Genomic DNA, 18,918 nt, shown 5'->3' with positions numbered 1-18,918 from the left:
TTGGGTTTTTGTTGTTGTGGTTGTGGTTGTTGTTAGATAGGACAGAGAGAAATGGAGAGAGGAAGGGAAGATAGGGGGAGAGAAAGATAGACACCTGCAGACCTTCTCACTGCTTGTGAAGCAACTCCCCTGTAGTTAGGGAGCCGGGAGCTCGAACCAGGATCCTTACTCCGGTCCTTGCGCTTTGCTCCACCTGCGCTTAACTCACTGCGCTACTGCCCGACTCCCATTATTATTTTTTATTTGCCACTAGGGTTATTGCTGGGGCTTGGTGCCTGTGCTACGAATCCACTGCTCCTGGAGACTATTTTCCCCTTTTGTTGCCCTTGTTGTTTATCGTTGTTGTTGTTATTGCTGTTGTTATTGATGGATAGGATAGAAATTGAGAGAGGACGTGAAGACAGAGAGGAGGAGAGAAAAATAGACACTTGCAGACCTGCTTTACCGCCCGTGAAGCAACCCTCCTGCAGGTGGGGAGCTGGGGGCTTGAACTGGGATCCTTATGCTGGTTCTTGCGCTTCATGCCAAGTGCATTTTACCCTCTGCGCTACTACCTGGCCCCCAGGAAGGACACTCTTAACTAGGCAGCAGGTCTCTTGGATGTTGTCACTCATCATGTTTTTGTTTTCGCCTTGGCTGCTGGGAAGCTCAGAAGCAAATACAGGTTTGTCTTTAGCCAAAATGGAGACCTTGTGTATGTCTTTGATTCCAACCTACTGATGATGTCATCTTTTCTGCTGCTTCTTTTAATCTTGTGTCTTTGCTGTGTGTGTGTGTGTGTGTGTGTGTGTGTGTGTGTGTGTGTGTGTGTGTGTAGCCGGGGTCTCGCACATGTACGCTGTTACTTCTCTTGCCAGTTTTTCTTTCGATGGGTTGGGGAGAGAGGGGGAGATACCACAGGAGCTTCCTCCTGTGCCACAACACTCCCATGGGGTACCAGGGCTTGAACTTGGGCCTTGAGCATGGCAGGGCATGCACCCTACCTACTGAGCCCTCTCCCCAGTCCACCTTACTGAATTTTCAGACGCTATACTGCAGTACACCTGTTTATAAGCGGATGTGTTCTTTTTGGAAAAAAGTGTTTAAATTGCAGGCTCTTCTTTCTTTCTCCCCAGAATGATGATAGAGTAGGGCTTTGTGAGAACATTCTAGAAGCCTGAGCTTCCTCCAGATTGCTGGATCTGCACAGCCATCTTCGCCCAGCTCATCTCTCCCTGTCGTGCGGGTTACTAATTTCCCAAGAACGAGAACATAATTAAAATACACTTAACGCGAATTGCAACTGCACATAATTTGATCTTCGATCATTTAGAAGGCAGTTAAGGAGCTTGCAGTGCCTCAAGGCCATAATTACAAACATCAATTATCATACTGTGACACTGGGTGAGGGGGGAAAAAGCCCACCCGGTTATTTCAGCTTTCTGACAACTTGCTGTCGGCAGGGGCTGAAATTCAGCCTGTGCGTGCCCTGTGTGTGGCGATCTCCTCCCTGAGTAGGGAGGGCCAGTGGTGAGGAGGAGCTGGGGAGGAGGGGCACGTGGGTGTCCCCAGGCCGTGCCCTCCAGGGGAGGCTCTGTCTTGGGCTGGCTGTGAAAGATGCCCAGGCCTCCCACGCCTTGGCTGCATATGCTGACCTCTGACCTCCTCCTGAAGGGAGCAGCCCTGGTGGCACTGTGCCAGGCGGTAGCCCATCACTGAGGGGGCAGACCCTGTGGCGAGCTGGTGTGGGAGCCGCACCCCGAGGTGACCTGGGGGCTTGTGTCACAGGAGAGGAAGGAGGCTCCTCCTCTTCTCTGGGCTTGTTCTGGGTGCTTCTCTGTTGAGTTTTGCTTTGTTTATAGACAGAAACCGAAAGGGGCAGAGACACCATGGCACCAAAGCTTCCTGCAGTGGAGACTGGGCTTAAACCTGGGTCAGACTCATGGCAAAACAGAGCGCTATCCAAGTGAGTTATTTCGCCGTCCTATTATGGGGGTCATAGCCAACTCCTATAGGAGCCTCATCATGAAAATCTGTCGCATACATTTCTCTACTACTACCCCTCCCTTTTGCTATAGTGCTGTTTCTAATGTTTTATTTTTACTACATTAAAAAAAACACTTTTGGGGGCCTGGGCGGTAGCGCAGCTGGTTAAGCGCAGGTGGCACAAAGCACAAGGACCTGCGTAAGGATCCCGGTTTGAGCCCCTGGCTCCCCACCTACAGGGGAGTCGCTTCGCAAGTGGTGAAGCAGGTCTGCAGGTGTCTTTCTCTTCCTCTCCTCTCTTGATTTCTCTCCTATCTAGCAATAACAATAATAACAACAAGGGCCACAAAAATGGGGTGGGGGAAGGCCTCCAGGAGCAGTGGATTCCGCAGTGCAGGCACCGAACCCCAGAAATAACCCTAGAGGCAATATATAGATAAATGATTAAAAAACATTTTTTATCTTTATTTATTGGATGCAGACAGCCAGAAATTGAGAGGGGAGTCGGGTGGGGGGGAAGCAGACAGACGCCTGCAGCTCTTCTTTGCCACTTGCAAAGCTTCCCCCTGCAGGTAGGGACCGGGGCTTGAACCTGGGTCCTTGCGCATTGTAACCTGTGTGCTCAACCAGGTACACCACCACCCGGCCGGCCCCATTTCACTGCATTTTTTTTTTCAGATAGAGACAGAAAGGCCGAGAGACAAGTGAGCTGTTTCTCTGACCTTTCTGGGCACTTTTTGTTTTCAACTTGGCACCAGGAAATGAGCGGAGGGCTTTATGCAGGGGCGACACACTGTGACCACACACCCCAGGCGGCACAGAGCAGCTGCCATGTATGTGCTTGTGTGTGTGTGTTTGCTGCACACATAGCTGGATTCTCCATAGCATACACGCACAGAGTGAAACAGAGGCACAAGAAATGAGGGGTGACTTTCCACCTGAGTCGCAACATTGATCTTTTGGTCCCTGCTCTGAAGATGGGCCGCTTGACACAGAGTGGGACCGAGTCGTCCCCACCCCTTTTGGTCTGATGTTTTCTTTCAAGTGCCTCCCCCCGCCCCCTTTCACAAATCAAAATAAGCTATTTACAAGGAGAGCCACTCTCGAAGACCCTGAGTTAAAACTGACTGGAACCAGTACCACAATGATGGCAGAAGCAGCTGACGGCTTATGGCCAGGCACAGTCACCTGTCAGGGAGAGGAGAGCTGGGCAGGGGCAGAGGGGCACAGGCCCAGACTGCCTCTCTCATCTTCAGAGATGCCGAAGGGGAGTTGGGAAGAGAAATACTCTGTCTTTTGAGAGTCACTTTTGGCCACTGGGTTGTTGGTCCAGGAACCACAGAAAAAAAACGATCCTGGGTTCTTAAAGTTTCTAGCTTGGAGGGAACCCCTGAGGGAGGAGTTAGGTGCTTAAGCTTTGAAATGGGTGGATGCGGGTTTGAATCCTGTCTTCGTCATGTTCCTCTGTGTCTCAGTTTCCTCACCTGTAATAGGGGCCTGCCTCACATGGTGGTTGGAATTCAGTCATGATGTGATTTCAAATTTCTTCACATGTAGTAGGCAACTGATAAATTTGTGGTGATTTGCTACCATTATTATTATTAGGTTCGAGTTGCTATTTGAACTGTTCTAGACTACTTAAGACATAGCTTTACTTTAAAAATGTTAAAGTGTGTGTGAGAGGCAGGGCAGTGGTGCACCTGGTTGAGTGCACACATTATCATGCACAAGGACCCAGGTTCAAGCCCTCATTCCCCACCTGTAGTGGGCAAGCTTTGTGAATGGTGAAGCAGGGCTGCAGGTGTGTGTCTCTCTCTTTCCCTCTCTACCTCCCCCTTCCCTCTCAGTTTCTCTCTTTATCCAAAATAAACAAACAAGTAAATAAGGTAACCTGTTAACGTAGGGACTAGAGAGATGGTTTGTCAGGTGCGGTGCATGCCTTGCCTTGCATGTAGGCCAGACTTGAACCCTGACACCCCACAAGAGGTGTGTCAGCACCAGGGAAGACTGTGCTCCTGTGATGTCTCTCCGTAAGAGAAACCAGCCTGGAACAATGAGATTGTACCTGTGTGAGAGCCTACCCTCCGCAACTACACATACTTATATATCATTGATTTTAAGTGCTATATTATTTTTTGGCCCCATGGTCTGAGCATAATGACTCTGCAGAAGATCCTAGCAAGTACCCTCAGTATCTCTGCAGGGCCTGAGCTCGTGCCCATCTTAAGAGGCTGAGCCCTCTCGAGTGTGTCTGCTTCTCTCTCCCCAAACCATGTGTCCTTCTCCTGGGACTGTGCCCTTTCCCAGCTTCCCATGGGCTCTTGGGGGGGAGGGGGTTGTTTGTCATGGAGAACGTATCCTTACAACCCTCAGCATCAGGGCAGCCATCACCTGTAGGCCCCCACAAACCACACAGGCTGGGCTCTACCATCTGGGTCTGGGCTGGTGGCCCTGCTGAAAAACAGGGTCACATTAACAGGAGGTCAGGGCGACCCTTGGTTTTAGCTGTGCCAGGAAAACCCTGTCGATTGACAGTCTCTGGCCTGCGCCCCTTTGTTCCTGGCCCTTCCTCTCTCCCCTCCAGCCCCACATCCTTGGCCTTGAAGGCACACAAGTCTCCCAGCCCTTGAGAATAGACGCAGGAACAGTGCTCCCCTGACCCAGCAACCCACCATCTGGGAAATGCCCAGAATTCCCCAACCTCCCAGACAGCTCTCCCTCCACCTCTACCATCAGGGTTCTTACTGAGGCTTGGTGTCTGGTAGCTGGCTTCCTTCCTTCCTTCCTTGCTTCCTTCCCTCCTTCCTTCCTTCCCTCCTTCCCTCCTTCCCTCCTTCCTTCCTTCCTCTCTCTTTCTCTCTCCCCCTTTATAGTATAGAAAGAAATTATATGGGGAGAGGAATAGAGAGTGACACCTGCAGCCCTACTTTATTGCTTTTGCAGCTCCCCCCCCCCCCGCCCCTGCAGGTAGGGACTGGGGCTTGAACCCAGGTCCTTGTGCATGGTACTCTGTGTGCTCAACTGGGTGTGTACCGCCAGCCCTCAGATGCCTATTTCTAAATCCCTAGTCACTGGGCCAGATGGAGAGAGCCTGGGGGGATCAGAACAGTGGAAACAGCAGAGCTCCAACCAGGACCAGCACTCAGAGCCCCACCAGGCCCCACCCAGAGGTCACTGGCTCCCTCTCTCTCTCATGTGGCTGCAGTATGGCTGCAAGAAAGGCATGAGAGCAAGAGCACCCCAGACACTCAGGGACTTCCCTTGATCCCCACCAGTGAGTCACACCCCTCGCTGTCCCCCCACCCCCCCACCCTGGCCAGTAGAGAGGATTATAAGCCCAGAGTCTACTGGGCTGTGCCCAGCCCCCTTTGTGAGTGAGGGCCCTGGTGATATTGCACAATTATCACCGGCAGGGCCTCTGAGCAGGTTTTCAGTTGAAAAGGAGGCGGCAGTGGCAGGAGAGCTGCAAAGAGTTGGTGTCATGCAAAGAGGCTCTGTGCAAAGCAGCAGCTCCACCTCACAGGTTAATTGCAAGACTGACTGTTAGGGGCCAACCTGATTAATAATAGAAGGGGTATGGGGTGGACCTGCGTCTAAGAAACATCAAGGTTGTGACAAGTGCTTTACAAAGCGGAAGAATTGGGTGCTGAGCCTGGGACTTTGTTCCCAGGTGGCGAGGCAGAGAGAACACAGTAATTAAATATTTGGGAAGCGCCCTGCTGTTTCTTTGTATTTATTATCTTGTGTGGGGCTGACATCTTGGCAAAGACGCAGAACAAAAGGCTCTGCAGAAACTTCACAGTCCTCCTTATTTTGTTGGGAGGGTTATATTTTTAATATGATTCTTTTTGTCTTTATTTTGTCCCTCCCCTTCTTTTAGATGTCTAAGAGGCAGCAGGACTGGGACAGAGTGTGGCCGTGGGAGTCTGTGGAAAGGACCAGATGATGGCGATAGCTTGGTGGTCTGAGGGTCACTGTCACATCTGCTCAGTCATGGGACACACAGGCGGCAGTGGGTGGTATAGGGTCCAACAACACAGTCACATTTCTTGTACAAAAATGCAAGGGACAGGACCACAGCAGATGGAGTACATGCTTTACTGTGTATGAGGACCTAGGTCCAAACCTTTTAATCATATCAGACTACCATGGTCAGCACCCTGGGAGCTCCATGGATGGTGGTAGGGCAGGGCTGCTGGAGGTCTCTCCTCTTTCAGCACCATGGACAGCAGACAGGGAGCCCCATGGATGGTGGAGCAGAGCTGTGGGGTCTTGCCTCTCTCGGCACCATGGACAGCACCCAGGGAGCTCCATGGAGGGTGAAATGGTACTGCCATATCTCTCCCTCTGTCTCTTTTTTCTGTTCTCTTTCTCTGTCTTTCCACCTGCCATATCTTCTACACGTATATGGAATTAAAAAAAACAAAACCTCCCACCATCCTCCTCCTCCTCACATGCTATGCCTGAGACATGAATGGGAGACTATTGAAAACAATATTTTTTTGCTCTAGATGATGGGAAGATTGTAAGCAGACCAAATATTGCTGTCATGTACCCCCCCCTTGTCTCCTGGTCCATCTCTCACACAATGCAAATCCCACTGCCCTCTCTCCCGCTCCACAGGACTTTGAAGTAAATGCAGGCTTTTTGAAGTAAAATGCTGGGCCTCCCTACCTCTCTGTGTTCTAGACCATGGTGGTGGGAGCGACTAGCCTGAGAGACAGCTGTCAGCTTCCAGCCCTCACCAGCCTTGGGGGGGGGGGGAGGGTGGCCACTCCCACTCTGGTGTCCAAATGCAAAAGCCCTATGAAGCAGGAACCACTTGCTGCCTCCCTCTCCCCATGCATTGGTGTCATGGTGCTACCCTCAACCCTGAGCTCCTGATTACTGCCCTCTGTTCTTCACTGTGCCCCAAGAAGGGGGAAACAAGGTGTTTCCCCCACTGTCAAACCAGGCACATCACCAGCACACCCCCCACCCTCCTTGGGAGCAGTGGGACCCATGGGGGAGTGCTGAGGCGAGAACCCTCACAGCCTTGCAGTTCCAGCCTGAGGGTATGATGGCAGCCAGGGTGCGCACAGTGGCAGAACACCTCCAAGTTTGATCTCTCTCTCTCACTTTCTCATGTTAAAGCCGAGGGGTGCAAACTCCCCCTCCTTTTTTTTTTTTCTTAGCTAGTGGCTTCCTAGTTGGGTGCATCATCACAGATTCTGGGGCCTTCACAGGAGGTGAAGCAGGTCTGCAGGTGTCTGTCTTTCTCTCCCCCTCCCCCCTCCTCTCGATTTCTCTCTGTCCTATCTAACAACAATGACAGCAATTAACAGCAATAATAACAAGGGCAACAAAAAGGAAAAAATAGCCTCCGGGAGCAGTGGATTCGTAGTGTAGGCACCGAACCCCAGCAATAACCTAGTAACCGTGGAGGCCAAAAAAAAAGTATTGCTTTGGTCAGAGAGATGGCACAGTGGTTCTGCAAAAGACTCTCATGCCTGAGGATCTGAGATCCCAGTTCAACCCCCACCATTACCAGAAGTCAGAGCTTGATAAAAATATTTTTAAATGAGGTACTGCTTTGGGACTCCTGCCCTGCACTCCCACCCCCCACCAAATTAGATTTTCAGCTCTTTCGGGGTGGGGGTGGGGGGTCAGGCGGGGACTCAGGCGGGGACTCTGACCCCTGCCTGCACTAGACCCCTAGCTCTGCTCTGCAGGTGGACCCTTCCCTCCCCTTTCAGGGCCTGCTTGTTCCCAAGCCCATGGTGGATTGCAAAGAGCAGGGAGGGGCAGTCACCTCAATTAGCCTCTCTGTGCCTTGTCATAGGCAGCTTGCAGGGCCCCGGGCTGGCACTCACAGGCAGGGGGACAGACGGGCACCTAGACTTGTACAGAGTCCTCATCACACAAAGAGCTTCCAAAGTCCTCTCTGCCCACAGGGTGCCCGTGACCAGGGCTGGCCCAGGCAAACTCTGAGCTGCTGGAGTGAGTGTTCTTGGAGAGACTGGCTGTGTGGCCAGGAAAGCCTCAATTGCTGTTAAAATCTGAGGGGGCCCAGGTTTAATTAACCAGGAAGCATCTAATTAGGTGCTACAGGAGACCCAAGCTCAATTTACTTGGAAACTGATTCCAGTGAATGCGCTGTTACAAAAAGAAGTGCAGGAGGCAGCGTGTGTATTTGCGAACGCGCGTGCGTGCACGTGTATGCATACACGTTTTAAATGTCTAATCTTTTTATGAGCTGGCAGGTAATTATGATAATTCCTGAGATTTTCGCAGACTTAAAAGCTTTTTCACAGCCACATTATCTTTGGAGATCATCTTCCCCGGTGCTCCAGCTGGAAGGGAATGCTCAGGCTCCCCAAGCTCCAAAGGCCCTGCTCTTGCCCCGCTTCCCACTTTCCTCTTCCTTCCTGCCAGGGAAGCAGGCCTGTCAGCTTCTGGACCAGCAAACTGATCAATGTGTTGTGGCTGTTCAGTTGACTCCTTGAGGGAGGCGTGCAGTGATCGATTAGTGCTGTCTGCAGGGGTCAGGTGGTGGAAGACGGGATGCATCTCATCAGATCAGTTGCCTGGGACCTGTGGTCTGGCGCCTGTGGTCTGTGGTCTGGGGCCAGGACATTTCTGGGGTTCCTGTGTTTGGTGCTCACTTGTGTTTTAAGTACAGATGCCAGCAAAGGACATGGCAGTTCCCCAGCAGAGGTTTGCCAGGTGCACACAGCAATTTTTTTTTTAATTTCTTTATTGGGGAATTAATGTTTTACATTCAACAGTAAATACAATAGTTTGTACATGCATAACATTCCCCAGTTTCCCATATAACAACACAACCCCCACTAGGTCCTCTGTCATCCTTCTTGGACCTGTATTCTCCACTCCCACCCACCCACCCCCACCCCAGAGTCTTTTACTTTGGTGCGATATGTCAATTCCATTTCAGGTTCTACTTGTTTTTTGTTTTTTTTTTTTTCTTCTGATCTTGTTTTTCAACTTCGGCCTGAGAGTGAGATTATCCCATATTCATCCTTCTATTTCTGACTTATTTCACTCAACATGAATTTTTCAAGGTCCATCCAAGATCGGCTGAAAACGGTGAAGTCACCATTTTTTACAGCTGAGTAGTATTCCATTGTGTATATAGACCACAACTTGCTCAGCCACTCATCTGTTGTTGGACACCTGGGTTGCTTCCAGGTTTTGGCTATTACAAATTGTGCTGCCAAGAACATATGTGTACACAGATCTTTTTGGATGGGTGTGTTGGGTTCCTTAGGATATATCCCCAGGAGAGGAATTGTAGGATCATAGGGTAGGTCCATTTCTAGCCTTCTGAGAGTTCTCCAGACTGTTCTCCACAGAGGCTGGACCAATTGACATTCCCACCAGCAGTGTAAGAGGGTTCCTTTGACCCCACACCCTCTCCAGCATTTGCTGCTGTTACCTTTTCTGATGTATGACATTCTCACAGGAGTGAAGTGATATCTCATTGTTGTCTTGATTTGCATTTCTCTGACAGAGACTTGGAGCATTTTTTCATGTGTTTCTCAGCCACTTGCATCTCTTCTGTGGTGAATATTCTGTCCATGTCCTCCCCTCATTTTTCTTGTTGAGTTTGGCAAGCTCTTTATATATGTTGGTTATTAAACTCTTGTCTGATGTTTGGCATGTAAAGATCTTCTCCCATTCTGCGAAGGGTCTCTTGGTTTGGGTAGTGATTTCTTTTGCTGTGAAGAAGCTTTTTAATTTGATGTAGTCCCATAGGTTTATGCTTGCCTTAGTCTTCTTTGTAATTGGATTCGTTTCATTGAAGATGTCTTTAAAATGTATGTGGAAAAGAGTTCTGCCAATATTTTCCTCTAAGTATCTGATAGTTTCTGGTCTAACATCCAAGTCCTTGATCCACTTGGAATTTACTTTTGTATTTGAAATACAGTGGTTCAGTTTCATTCTTCTGCATGTTTCAACCCATTGTTTCCAACACCATTTGTTGAAGAGATTCTGCTTTCCCCATTGAATAGTCTGAGCCCCTTTGTCAAAGATTAGGTGTCCATAGGTGTGGGGGCTTACTTCTGGGCTCTCAATTGTATTCCACTGGTCAGTGTGTCTATTCATGTTCCAGTACCAAGCAGTTTTGATGACAATGGCCCTATAATACAATTTGAGATCTGGGAGTGTGATGCCTCTGGTTCTGTTCTTTTTTCTCAAGATTGTTTTGGCAATTCTAGGTCTTTTCTGGTTCGCACACAGCAATTTTTAAAAACCTTTTATTTATCTATTGGGTAGAGACAAGTAGAGAGAAATTGATAATGAAGGGGGCCAGGCAGTGGTGCACCCAGTAAAGCACACATAATAGGAAGCACAAGGACCAGCACAAGGATCTGGGTTCGAGCCCCCAGCTTCCTACCTGCAGGGGGGACGCTTCACATTGGTAAAGCAGGGCTATAGGTGTCTGTCTCTCTCCCTCTCTATCTCCCCTCCTCTCTTAGTTTCTCTCTGTCTTGTCCAATAAAATGGGTGAAAAGGCCTCCAGGAGCAGTGGGTTCATAGTGCTGCTGAGCCCCAGTGGTAACTCCGGAGGCAAAAAATAAATAAATAAAGGTGGGGGGAGAGACAGCTGCAGCACTACTTCACCACTCATGAAGCTTCTCCCCTGCAGATGAGGACTGGGGGCCTGAACCCAGGACCTTGTGCTTGGTAACATGTTAGCCCCACCAGGTGCACCACTTCCCAGCTCCTCATATGAGCGATTTTTGACAGTTTGATCAGTGTTGCTGAGACAGCATGGGACTTGGAGCGGCTTCCATCTTTCTCCCAGATGCTCTCCAGCTCAGTTCCTGCAACCCCAAAGGTGACTGTTGCACTATCACACCGTGGGGTCACTCGCCTCCTCAGCACTTAGGAGTCACATCCTCTCCCCCCAGGTGTGTGCCCAGCCCATCCTGTGAGCTGCAGTTCCGTGGCCCGTCCCCTGCCCACAAGGGCTGTGTTTGAAGCTGTGTCTGCTCTGGCCGTCTGCTTTTGATCCTTCATCATCATCAGTGTAATCTTGTGCCTCCTCCTTAACTGCCTGCAGGTTCATTTGTGAGGTGTATGTGGGGGGGGGGGGGAGGCTGCAGTGCTGGTGCCTGGGCCTGACTGTTGTAGAGTGAAGCCACCATCCGGGGACTCCAGAATGTGTCACTTGCTGCGGTGGAGGTGGCGGGATGCAGAAAAAGGAGGTTTGGAGCAGAAAGGGAACACAATCCTTTATTGTTGGGTCAGACGGGTGGTTCAGGCCACGTGGAGCCAGCCAAAATAGCCACCTCCTGCTACGCGCCACACCCTTCCGTCACGGAGGTGAAAAGGAGGCAAGAGAGCGAGGGGCGGAAGAAGAAGGGCTTTTATGGGAATAGCTCTCGTGAGAATGGGAAGCGGGAGGAGTAACCAAAGCACTCCAACTATCTCGGGGAATTGACAATGCCCTGAGGGCACAACATGGCGGAACAGGCAGAATGTCCCAACTCTTGTGGGAACTAGCAATAGCCTGAGGGGACAACATGGCAGATGTGACTGCATCTGCACAATTTCCCAGCAAGAATGGCTGCTGTGGAGGTGGCCTTCCCTCATACCCCGTCACCTCCTAGTCTCCCTGCTCTCTGATCAGCAGTCTGATCTGACCTCTGAGAGGTAAACCTCTCCTGCCCCCTCCTGGAGTCTAGAACAACACCAGGCAGGTGGCCAGCACATCTGTGGGGGAGATTGCCTTTCTGGGAGACAGTGTCCACACTCCTCAATTCAACTCCTGCGACCCTGTCCTATTTGCCTTCCTGTCTTTCTGCCTCCTACTTCCTTTTGAGGTCACCCACCTATACCAGCTGCCCTTAGTCTCTGGGCACCTGCCGTGAGCAGACACGGAGCCTGCTATATGTGGCAACTCCTCTTCAGGCACCGTGGCCCAGTCAGTCGGGTTTGGGCTGAATCCTGGGCCACAAGTACATGGAGCCTCCATGACTGGTACAAGAGAACTCTATCACGTGGTCAGGCCAGGCTTCTCCGCAGAGTCTGAGACCTGAGCCTGAGCCTCAGCTGTCTCCCTACCCCCTCTGGGCCTTAGCACCTGCAGTTTCTCCTGCTGGATGTCCCTCCCATGTCCATGGGTGCCCTCCTAGGAGCCCAGCCTGATTCTGGAATACAGAAGACCTCTGAGGTTGAGTGGCATTAGATGCCACTAAGATGTCAAGTGGGAGAGGGTGCAGGAGATGGCATTCAAGGAAATGGCTGGCCCTGGATGTCAGAAGCGTCGATGTTCATCCTCAGGCAGTGGGGGCTCTATTTAGTGATTCACTCTGTGTGGCAGCAGGGAATGACCCCAGGGCCTCCTGTATGTGTGAAACCACCGAGCTGCTTCCCCAGCCTGATTTTCTAGCCTTTTTTATTTTTAGAGGGAAGAGGAGAGATACCACAGTATCACTCCATTGTCCGTGAAACTTCCCTTGTTGCTGTCCGCAGTGCTCACATGTGGGACCAGGAATCAAACCCAGGGCCTGACAACTTAATAAGGCTTGAGCTCTACCTAGGGAGTTCTCTCAACCCCCAATCTGATGGTTCGAGCCAGCAGGTGAGAATATCAGATGCTGTCTGGGGACTGGGGACGATCACGCTAGGTGCTTGTTGGAACACAGATTGGAGAATACCACTTCTCTATCTCTGTCTCTACTTATGTCTCTCTATCCTGCTACCTGCAGTTCTTTGTGGCTGTTGAAAGGCAGGAGTGAAGGCCTTTAAGTATCCTCAGAACATACTAGAAATGCCAGCAGGCTGTAGTTGCTTTTATTATTTTTTTCCCATGCTAATTTAATAAAAGAATCCATACTATATATTGTTTCAGTTAATTATAATAAGATCGGTGGCCATGGTATGCTAATTATCTTTTTTTTTTTTATTAGTGATTTAATAATGATCGACAAGACTGTGTGGGTTAAGAGGGGTACAATTCCACACACTTCCCACCACCAGAGTTCCATATCCCATCCCCTCCAGTGGAAGCTTCCCTACTTTTTATTCCTCTGGGAGTATAGACCAAACATGTTTATGGGGTGCAGAAGGTGGGAGGTCTGGCTTCTGTAATTGCTTCTCTGCTGGACATGGACCTTGGCAGGCTGATCCATACCCCCAGCCTGTTTCTATCTTTCCCTAGTTGGGTAGGGCTCTGGGAAGGTTGCAGATGCTACCATGATACCAACCCGACTTCCCTGGGTTGCCTTTGTTTTTATTGTAATGTCATGATTTGTGAGCCCAGATCTCTCATCTGAGGCTGCCTCTGAGCCTTGCTTCCTTCCCCATTCTCCTCCAGTTTAGAAAGAGTTACTGGAAAAGTCTTAGCCCAACAGGACTCATGAAAGATGAGGCTTGTTGATACCAATGGCCAAGTGGGGGGATTGTGTAATCGAAATACCGCTTTGCAAAGCTGTGCTAAGGGACAATGAACACGGGCGGCTTTCGTGGCCATTGGAAATGATTTCATCACACTGTCTCCCCTGGTCCCTGGGATTTTGTTTTCCTCACTCCCCAATGAATGGGGAGCTTTGTCTGGGGTGGTCAGGCCATGTTTTCTGGCTGCATGGGAGAACCTGGGTGTTGACAGCTTGTGATAAAACACCATGGGGAGCCAGGATGTTTTACGCATTTTATAGAAGCGTGTTTTTAACACTCAGGCTTTCACTCTCCCAAAACAAACCCCAAACAAATAAAAACAAGACAGACAGACAGACAGGGCCTGCCTGCTTGTTGGGTGTAGGGGGACAGTGGCTTTGTTTGGAGCTCTCACTCTGGGGAACACACAAGTAGAGCCACTGGGAGTTGTATGTTCCCTGAGGACAATGGCCGTGGAAGGTCCCTGTGATTTCGGGGTGGGGGTGCTGGGCATATTGCATCTGTTTGCACCAGACCTTGCTGGGCATATTGCATCTGTTTGCACCAGACCCAGGCAGATCAGCACAGAAAGCAAAAGGCAACGGGAGCATATTAATTTTAGGTCTGTACAGAAAGCTGGTTAAAAGGCTTGGTGACTTAGTCTCCCTTTGTTAATTGCATGCTTGTTGTAAGGCTCTTTGTTCTTGTCTCCCTCTGCACTTAGCAAGGGCTGAGGACACCCGGAAGGAGAAGGGACGAGTGACAGGGGCCAATGGAGTGGGGGTGCTTAATGGAGGTGGGGTCACAGTGGGGGGCTTGTGGAGTCTAGCCCTTGATTGTCAGGTCAGCCACACCCTCCACTTCCAGGTAGAGAGTCCTCCTTCTTTCAGAGCCTCTAAGTGGCTGATCTTTCTCAAACCTGATGGATCGAAGCAGCAGACAGAAAGAAAAGCTCTTTATGGGGTGCAGAAGGTGGGAGATGGCAGGGTCATAGGAAAAAATGGGCAAGTATGTCTAAATATAGATAGATAATTATAGAAATCATAGTCGGGGGTTGGGCAGTAGCGCAGCAGGTTAAGTGCAAGTGGCGCAAAGTGCAAGGACCGGCTCAAGGATCCCGGTTCGAGCCCCCAGCTCCCCCCCTGCAGGGGAGTCACTTCACAGGTGGTGAAGCAGGTCTGCAGGTGTTTGTCTTTCTCTTCTCTTCTCTGTCTTTCCCTCCTCTCTCCATTTTTCTCTGTCCTATCCAACAACAAACGACATCAGTAATAACAATAATAACCACAACAAGGCTACAACAACAAGGGCAACAAAAGGGGGGAAATGGCCTCCAGGAGCAGTGGATTCATAGTGCAGGCACTGAGCCCAGCAATAACCCTGGAAGTGACTAACCCCCCAAACTACCTCCCTGTCTCCTTGTCCCAGCAGTGCTTTTTCCTATGGTCTGTGTACTCACTACAACTGGTCAGAAATGGTGCTGTGCCTGGCTGAAGTCTGGGGGACAGAGAGGCGCTGTCTGCTGTGTAGGGCAGGGCGAGGGTCTGCTCAGCCTCAATGCTGGGGGCGGGGAGGGGTGCACAGTGTGTGTGTGTGTGTGTGTGTGGGGGGCGGGCCTTCACTGAGATGGTTGTAAGCTTCTCAGGGTTCCCAAATGCAGGACAAGATTGTGTCTTGAATTTCTCAAAGGTGTCTGAATAAATGATAGTTGAGTTTGATTTTGACTTCTGACAAGATTGTGTATGTCATCAGAACACTGATGGGGGTTGGTAGGTCTGGGGGACCACCTCTGTATTTACTTGGGACCAGCCACGTGGACTGAATGAGTGAGGCCAGGCCAGGCTGTATGGAGAGGGAGAGGTTGTGGTAGGTGTCCAGAACCAGAGCTCTGGCCTCTGAGAGGCCTCCAGATTGCTCCACAGGGGTTGGGTGAGTTCACATTCCTACCAGTAGTGTAGCAGGGTTCCTGGCCCCCATATTCTCTGCCACACTGGTTGTTCCCGTCCCCTCAGATGTCTGACATTCTCACATCCGATGTGAAGCGGTATCTCACTATTGTCTTTATTTGCATTTCTGACCATCAGTGACTTGGAGTGTTTTCTCCTGTCTCTTGGCCCTTGGGATCTCTTCTTTGGTGAGGATTCTGTCCTTGTCCTCTCTCCCTTTTTGGATGGGCTCATTTGGTTTCTTGTGGCCTCATCTTGGGTGGAGCTTGAAGGAATCACATTAAGTGAGATAAGCCAAAATGAGAATGATGAATATGGGATGATCTCACTCATAGAACTTTTTATTTTTCCATTTTTTTATGATTAATAGTGGGTGACAAGATTACAGCATATAATAGCTCCACACCACACCCACCAGCAGACTTCTGTGTCCCCACACTCCCACTTAACAGACATAACCACCTGGGTTCTCTTAGAAACAGCTTGCTTGCTTCTGATGTGTGTGTGTGTGTGTGTGTGTGTGTGTGTGTGTGTGTGTGTATGTTGTGCAAATTCATGAGTTTTTTTTTTTGTTTTTGTTTTTTACCAGAGCATTGATCAACTCTGTCTTATGGTGGTGCAGGGGAATTGAACTTGGGACCTTGGAGCCTCAGGCATGAGAGTCTCTTTGCATAACCATTATGCTAGCCACCCCCACCCCTCATGTGGATCAGTTCATAAGTGGAACTTAAGAAAAAGAAGAGAAAGAGGGAAAACACAAAATAAAACTTGAACTGGGTGTGGTAGTTGGCACCAAAGCAAAAGACTCTGGGTAAGGAGGGCAGGGAGAGTTCTGGGGCAGTGTGTGTGTGTGTGTGTGTGTGTGTGTGTGTGTGTGTGTGTGTGTGTGTGTGTGTGTGTGTGTGGTTGGGGGCCTTTGGGTCCTGGTGCTTGATGCAGGAAAAGACCTAAGTTGGAGGAGAGTATTTTGCTGATACCTGTCACAGGGAGAGAAGAGATTGTACCCTTGTGTCAGTAGTTGTACTGTAAGCCATTAACCGTCAATAACATGCTAAAAGCCAGAGCTCTGGGACCCGTCCTCTGCTAGCTGTGTGGCCCGGAGCAACTTCTAAAACTGAACTCTGTGACATTGTGACTCTAGTGACGTGAGGAGGCGAGGAGCACGAGGTGTGGAAGAGGCAGCCACTGCTGTGATTGTGTCTGCCACTGTCACTGCCACCTCACGTGACTGGGTTCTGGGTCTACTTACCTGATTTGATATGAGTTTCTTCACCTTTGCCAGGGCTTCACCGCTCTGGGCCGACTTTGTCAGATAGACAGAGATTAGAGGTGGGGCGTGGGGGGGGCACAAACTGAAGCTCCTTCCGGTGTGGTGAGGGCTGGAACCTGGGGGTGTACACACATGACATAGTAGGTACACTACCCAGGTGAGCTGTATCATCTGTCCAGGTTCTTTAATTTTTTAAAAAGGTCTATTTTTGTTAGGAGAGAGAGAGAGGAGCACTGGCCAGTCTGGCATGTGGTGGTGCCAGAGCCTGAACCCCAAGGCCTCTGGCTTGTGAATCTGGAGCATGGTCACGTGTTATCCCCCCTGGCCCTCATCTTTGTGTTCAGAACCCAGGCCCAGAGGAACAGTTCTTCTAATGGTGCTGTCAGCAGGCACAACTCTGCTGGGAAAGCGAACAAAAAAAGCCTAGGTTTCCAAAGTGCCTCTGAAAGTCACACACTGTGGAGTCTGTGGGGACCACAGACCGTGGACCCCGGACCCCGCAGAGTAGAATCCGCCAGGCCTGCGCCCAGGAGGTGGCTCAGCTGGGAGCGTGTGACTCTTGTGGCCGAGGGAGTGATGCTCAGATCAGCCTCTTTCGTAAAACACAGAAATAACCAAATCAAGTCTTGAAAATCAACTAAGGACAGACACCTCCGACTTCCAGTTGGGTTTACACCACTAGGTCTCCAACCCCAACAGCCTCCCCCCAACATCCCCACTGCTTTGTGGCGAGAGCCAGGTGGGGAGTGGTTACTGAGGATGATCGGCCCTCTGAGCCTCACCAGGCTGCCATCTTGCTGTTCCAGGTGGCAGAGATGCACGGCGAGCTGATCGAGTTCAACGAGCGGCTACACCGGGCCCTGCTGGCCAAGGAAGCCCTGGTCTCTCAGATGAGGCAGGAGCTCATCGACCTCCGAGGACCGGTGAGTGCTCCCTCCCTCTGCACCCTGCCTCCCCCAGCCCCTCTGTCCCCTGGCCCCTCTGCCCTCAGGCCCCTCCCCCAGCCTCTGTCACCTGTGCTCTGTCAGGTCAATTTCCTGGGGTTCAGAAAAGTACAGAGGGGGAGAGAGGGGCTGCCAGGCACCCACATGTAGACCCTTCTGGCTTCACGCTTTCCTCCAGTGGTCGTGCCTGTGAGCTGTGTGCAGACTGGGCTGGCTGTGATTTCTGCCTGCATGGTATTTCTCACCGGTCTCCCTCTGCCCTGGTCTTGGCTTTGAATGCAGTGTCCCGGCTTGAAGACTGACCCCATGGTTCTGACAGAGGGTGTGGATGTTGGACCCCTCTGGATAGTTTGTACCACAGATCTGCTTGTGGCCAGGTTGTCTTAGCAGGATGATAAGAAGCTTCCCACCCAGATGCAACAACCCCCAAATGTCTGCAGACATTCATTGCCTAGTGTCCCCCAGGGGGAAAGTAACCCCGGTTAAGACAGACTCTCATCAGGGTGCCAGGGAGACCCAGGTTCAAGTCCCAGCAGCAAATGTGACAGGCCACGGTGCTGCTGGGGGAAGCTCTGGTCTGTGCTATTTCTCCCCTTCTCCCTCTCCTCCCCCCTTTCTCTCTGTGTCCATTTCAATGAAAAAGTGGCCTCGAATGGTGAAATCACACACATCTGAGACCCAGACTCTTTAAAAAACAAACAGAAAGCCAAAGTGACAAAGTGCTCCTGGTCTAGTTCATTCATTGCCTTGACTGTACATGGTTCGGTGCTGTGACTCCAGGCATCTGCTCTCCTAGGCCTGCGGGCTCCTCTAGGATTCTCGTGTAACAAACCGTGATACCCTGCACATCTTTCATCATCATCATCATTTTTACATTGCCGGCAGTTGTGTCTTCATCTTGCAACTTTCTACCATGTCAGAGGTTAGATGCCCACAGAGTGGCAGAGGGGTATGGCACACTCAGTCATCCTTGGCCAAGTGCCACCGTGAGCCATCTGGCTCGAAGTCACCCAGACCCCCCCCCCCCCCCCCCACAATCTGGATCATTTTGAGTCAGATACGGACTGTTAACTTCATTTCTGGACATACATTTCAGAATCTATTTCTTTCTTTCTTTTTTTTTTTTTTTTTTGCCTCCAGGGTTGTTGCTGGGGCTCAGTGCCTGCACCATGAATCCTCTGCTCCTGGAGGCCATTTTTTCCCCCTTTTGTTGCCCTTGTTGTTGTAGCCTTGTGGTTATTGTTGTTGTTGATGATGTCATTCGTTGTTGGATAGGACAGAGAGAAATGGAGAGAGGAGGGGAAGACAGAGGGGAAGAGAAAGACAGATGCCTGTGGAGCGACCCCCCTGCAGGTGTGGGGCTGGCTGCTCGAACCGGGACCCTTAATTCGGTCCTTGCACTTTGCACCAC

The 18,918-nt window shown here is 50.6% G+C and overlaps 1 protein-coding gene across 1 annotated transcript in view; it reads left to right on the top strand.

Moving 5' to 3' along the window:
- SNX29 (sorting nexin 29) overlaps positions 1 to 18,918 on the top strand; it is a 248,126-nt gene that overhangs the window by 159,413 nt on the left and 69,795 nt on the right. The window contains exon 16 of the mRNA XM_007534624.3: positions 17,370 to 17,486. Coding sequence (XP_007534686.2) covers positions 17,370 to 17,486 — 117 coding nt within the window. The remainder of the gene's footprint in view (positions 1 to 17,369; positions 17,487 to 18,918) is intronic.

Source organism: Erinaceus europaeus, chromosome 15 (genome assembly GCF_950295315.1).
Source record: "Erinaceus europaeus chromosome 15, mEriEur2.1, whole genome shotgun sequence".
Taxonomy (NCBI): domain Eukaryota; kingdom Metazoa; phylum Chordata; class Mammalia; order Eulipotyphla; family Erinaceidae; genus Erinaceus; species Erinaceus europaeus.
This window is presented reverse-complemented; position numbering and strand designations above follow the sequence as displayed.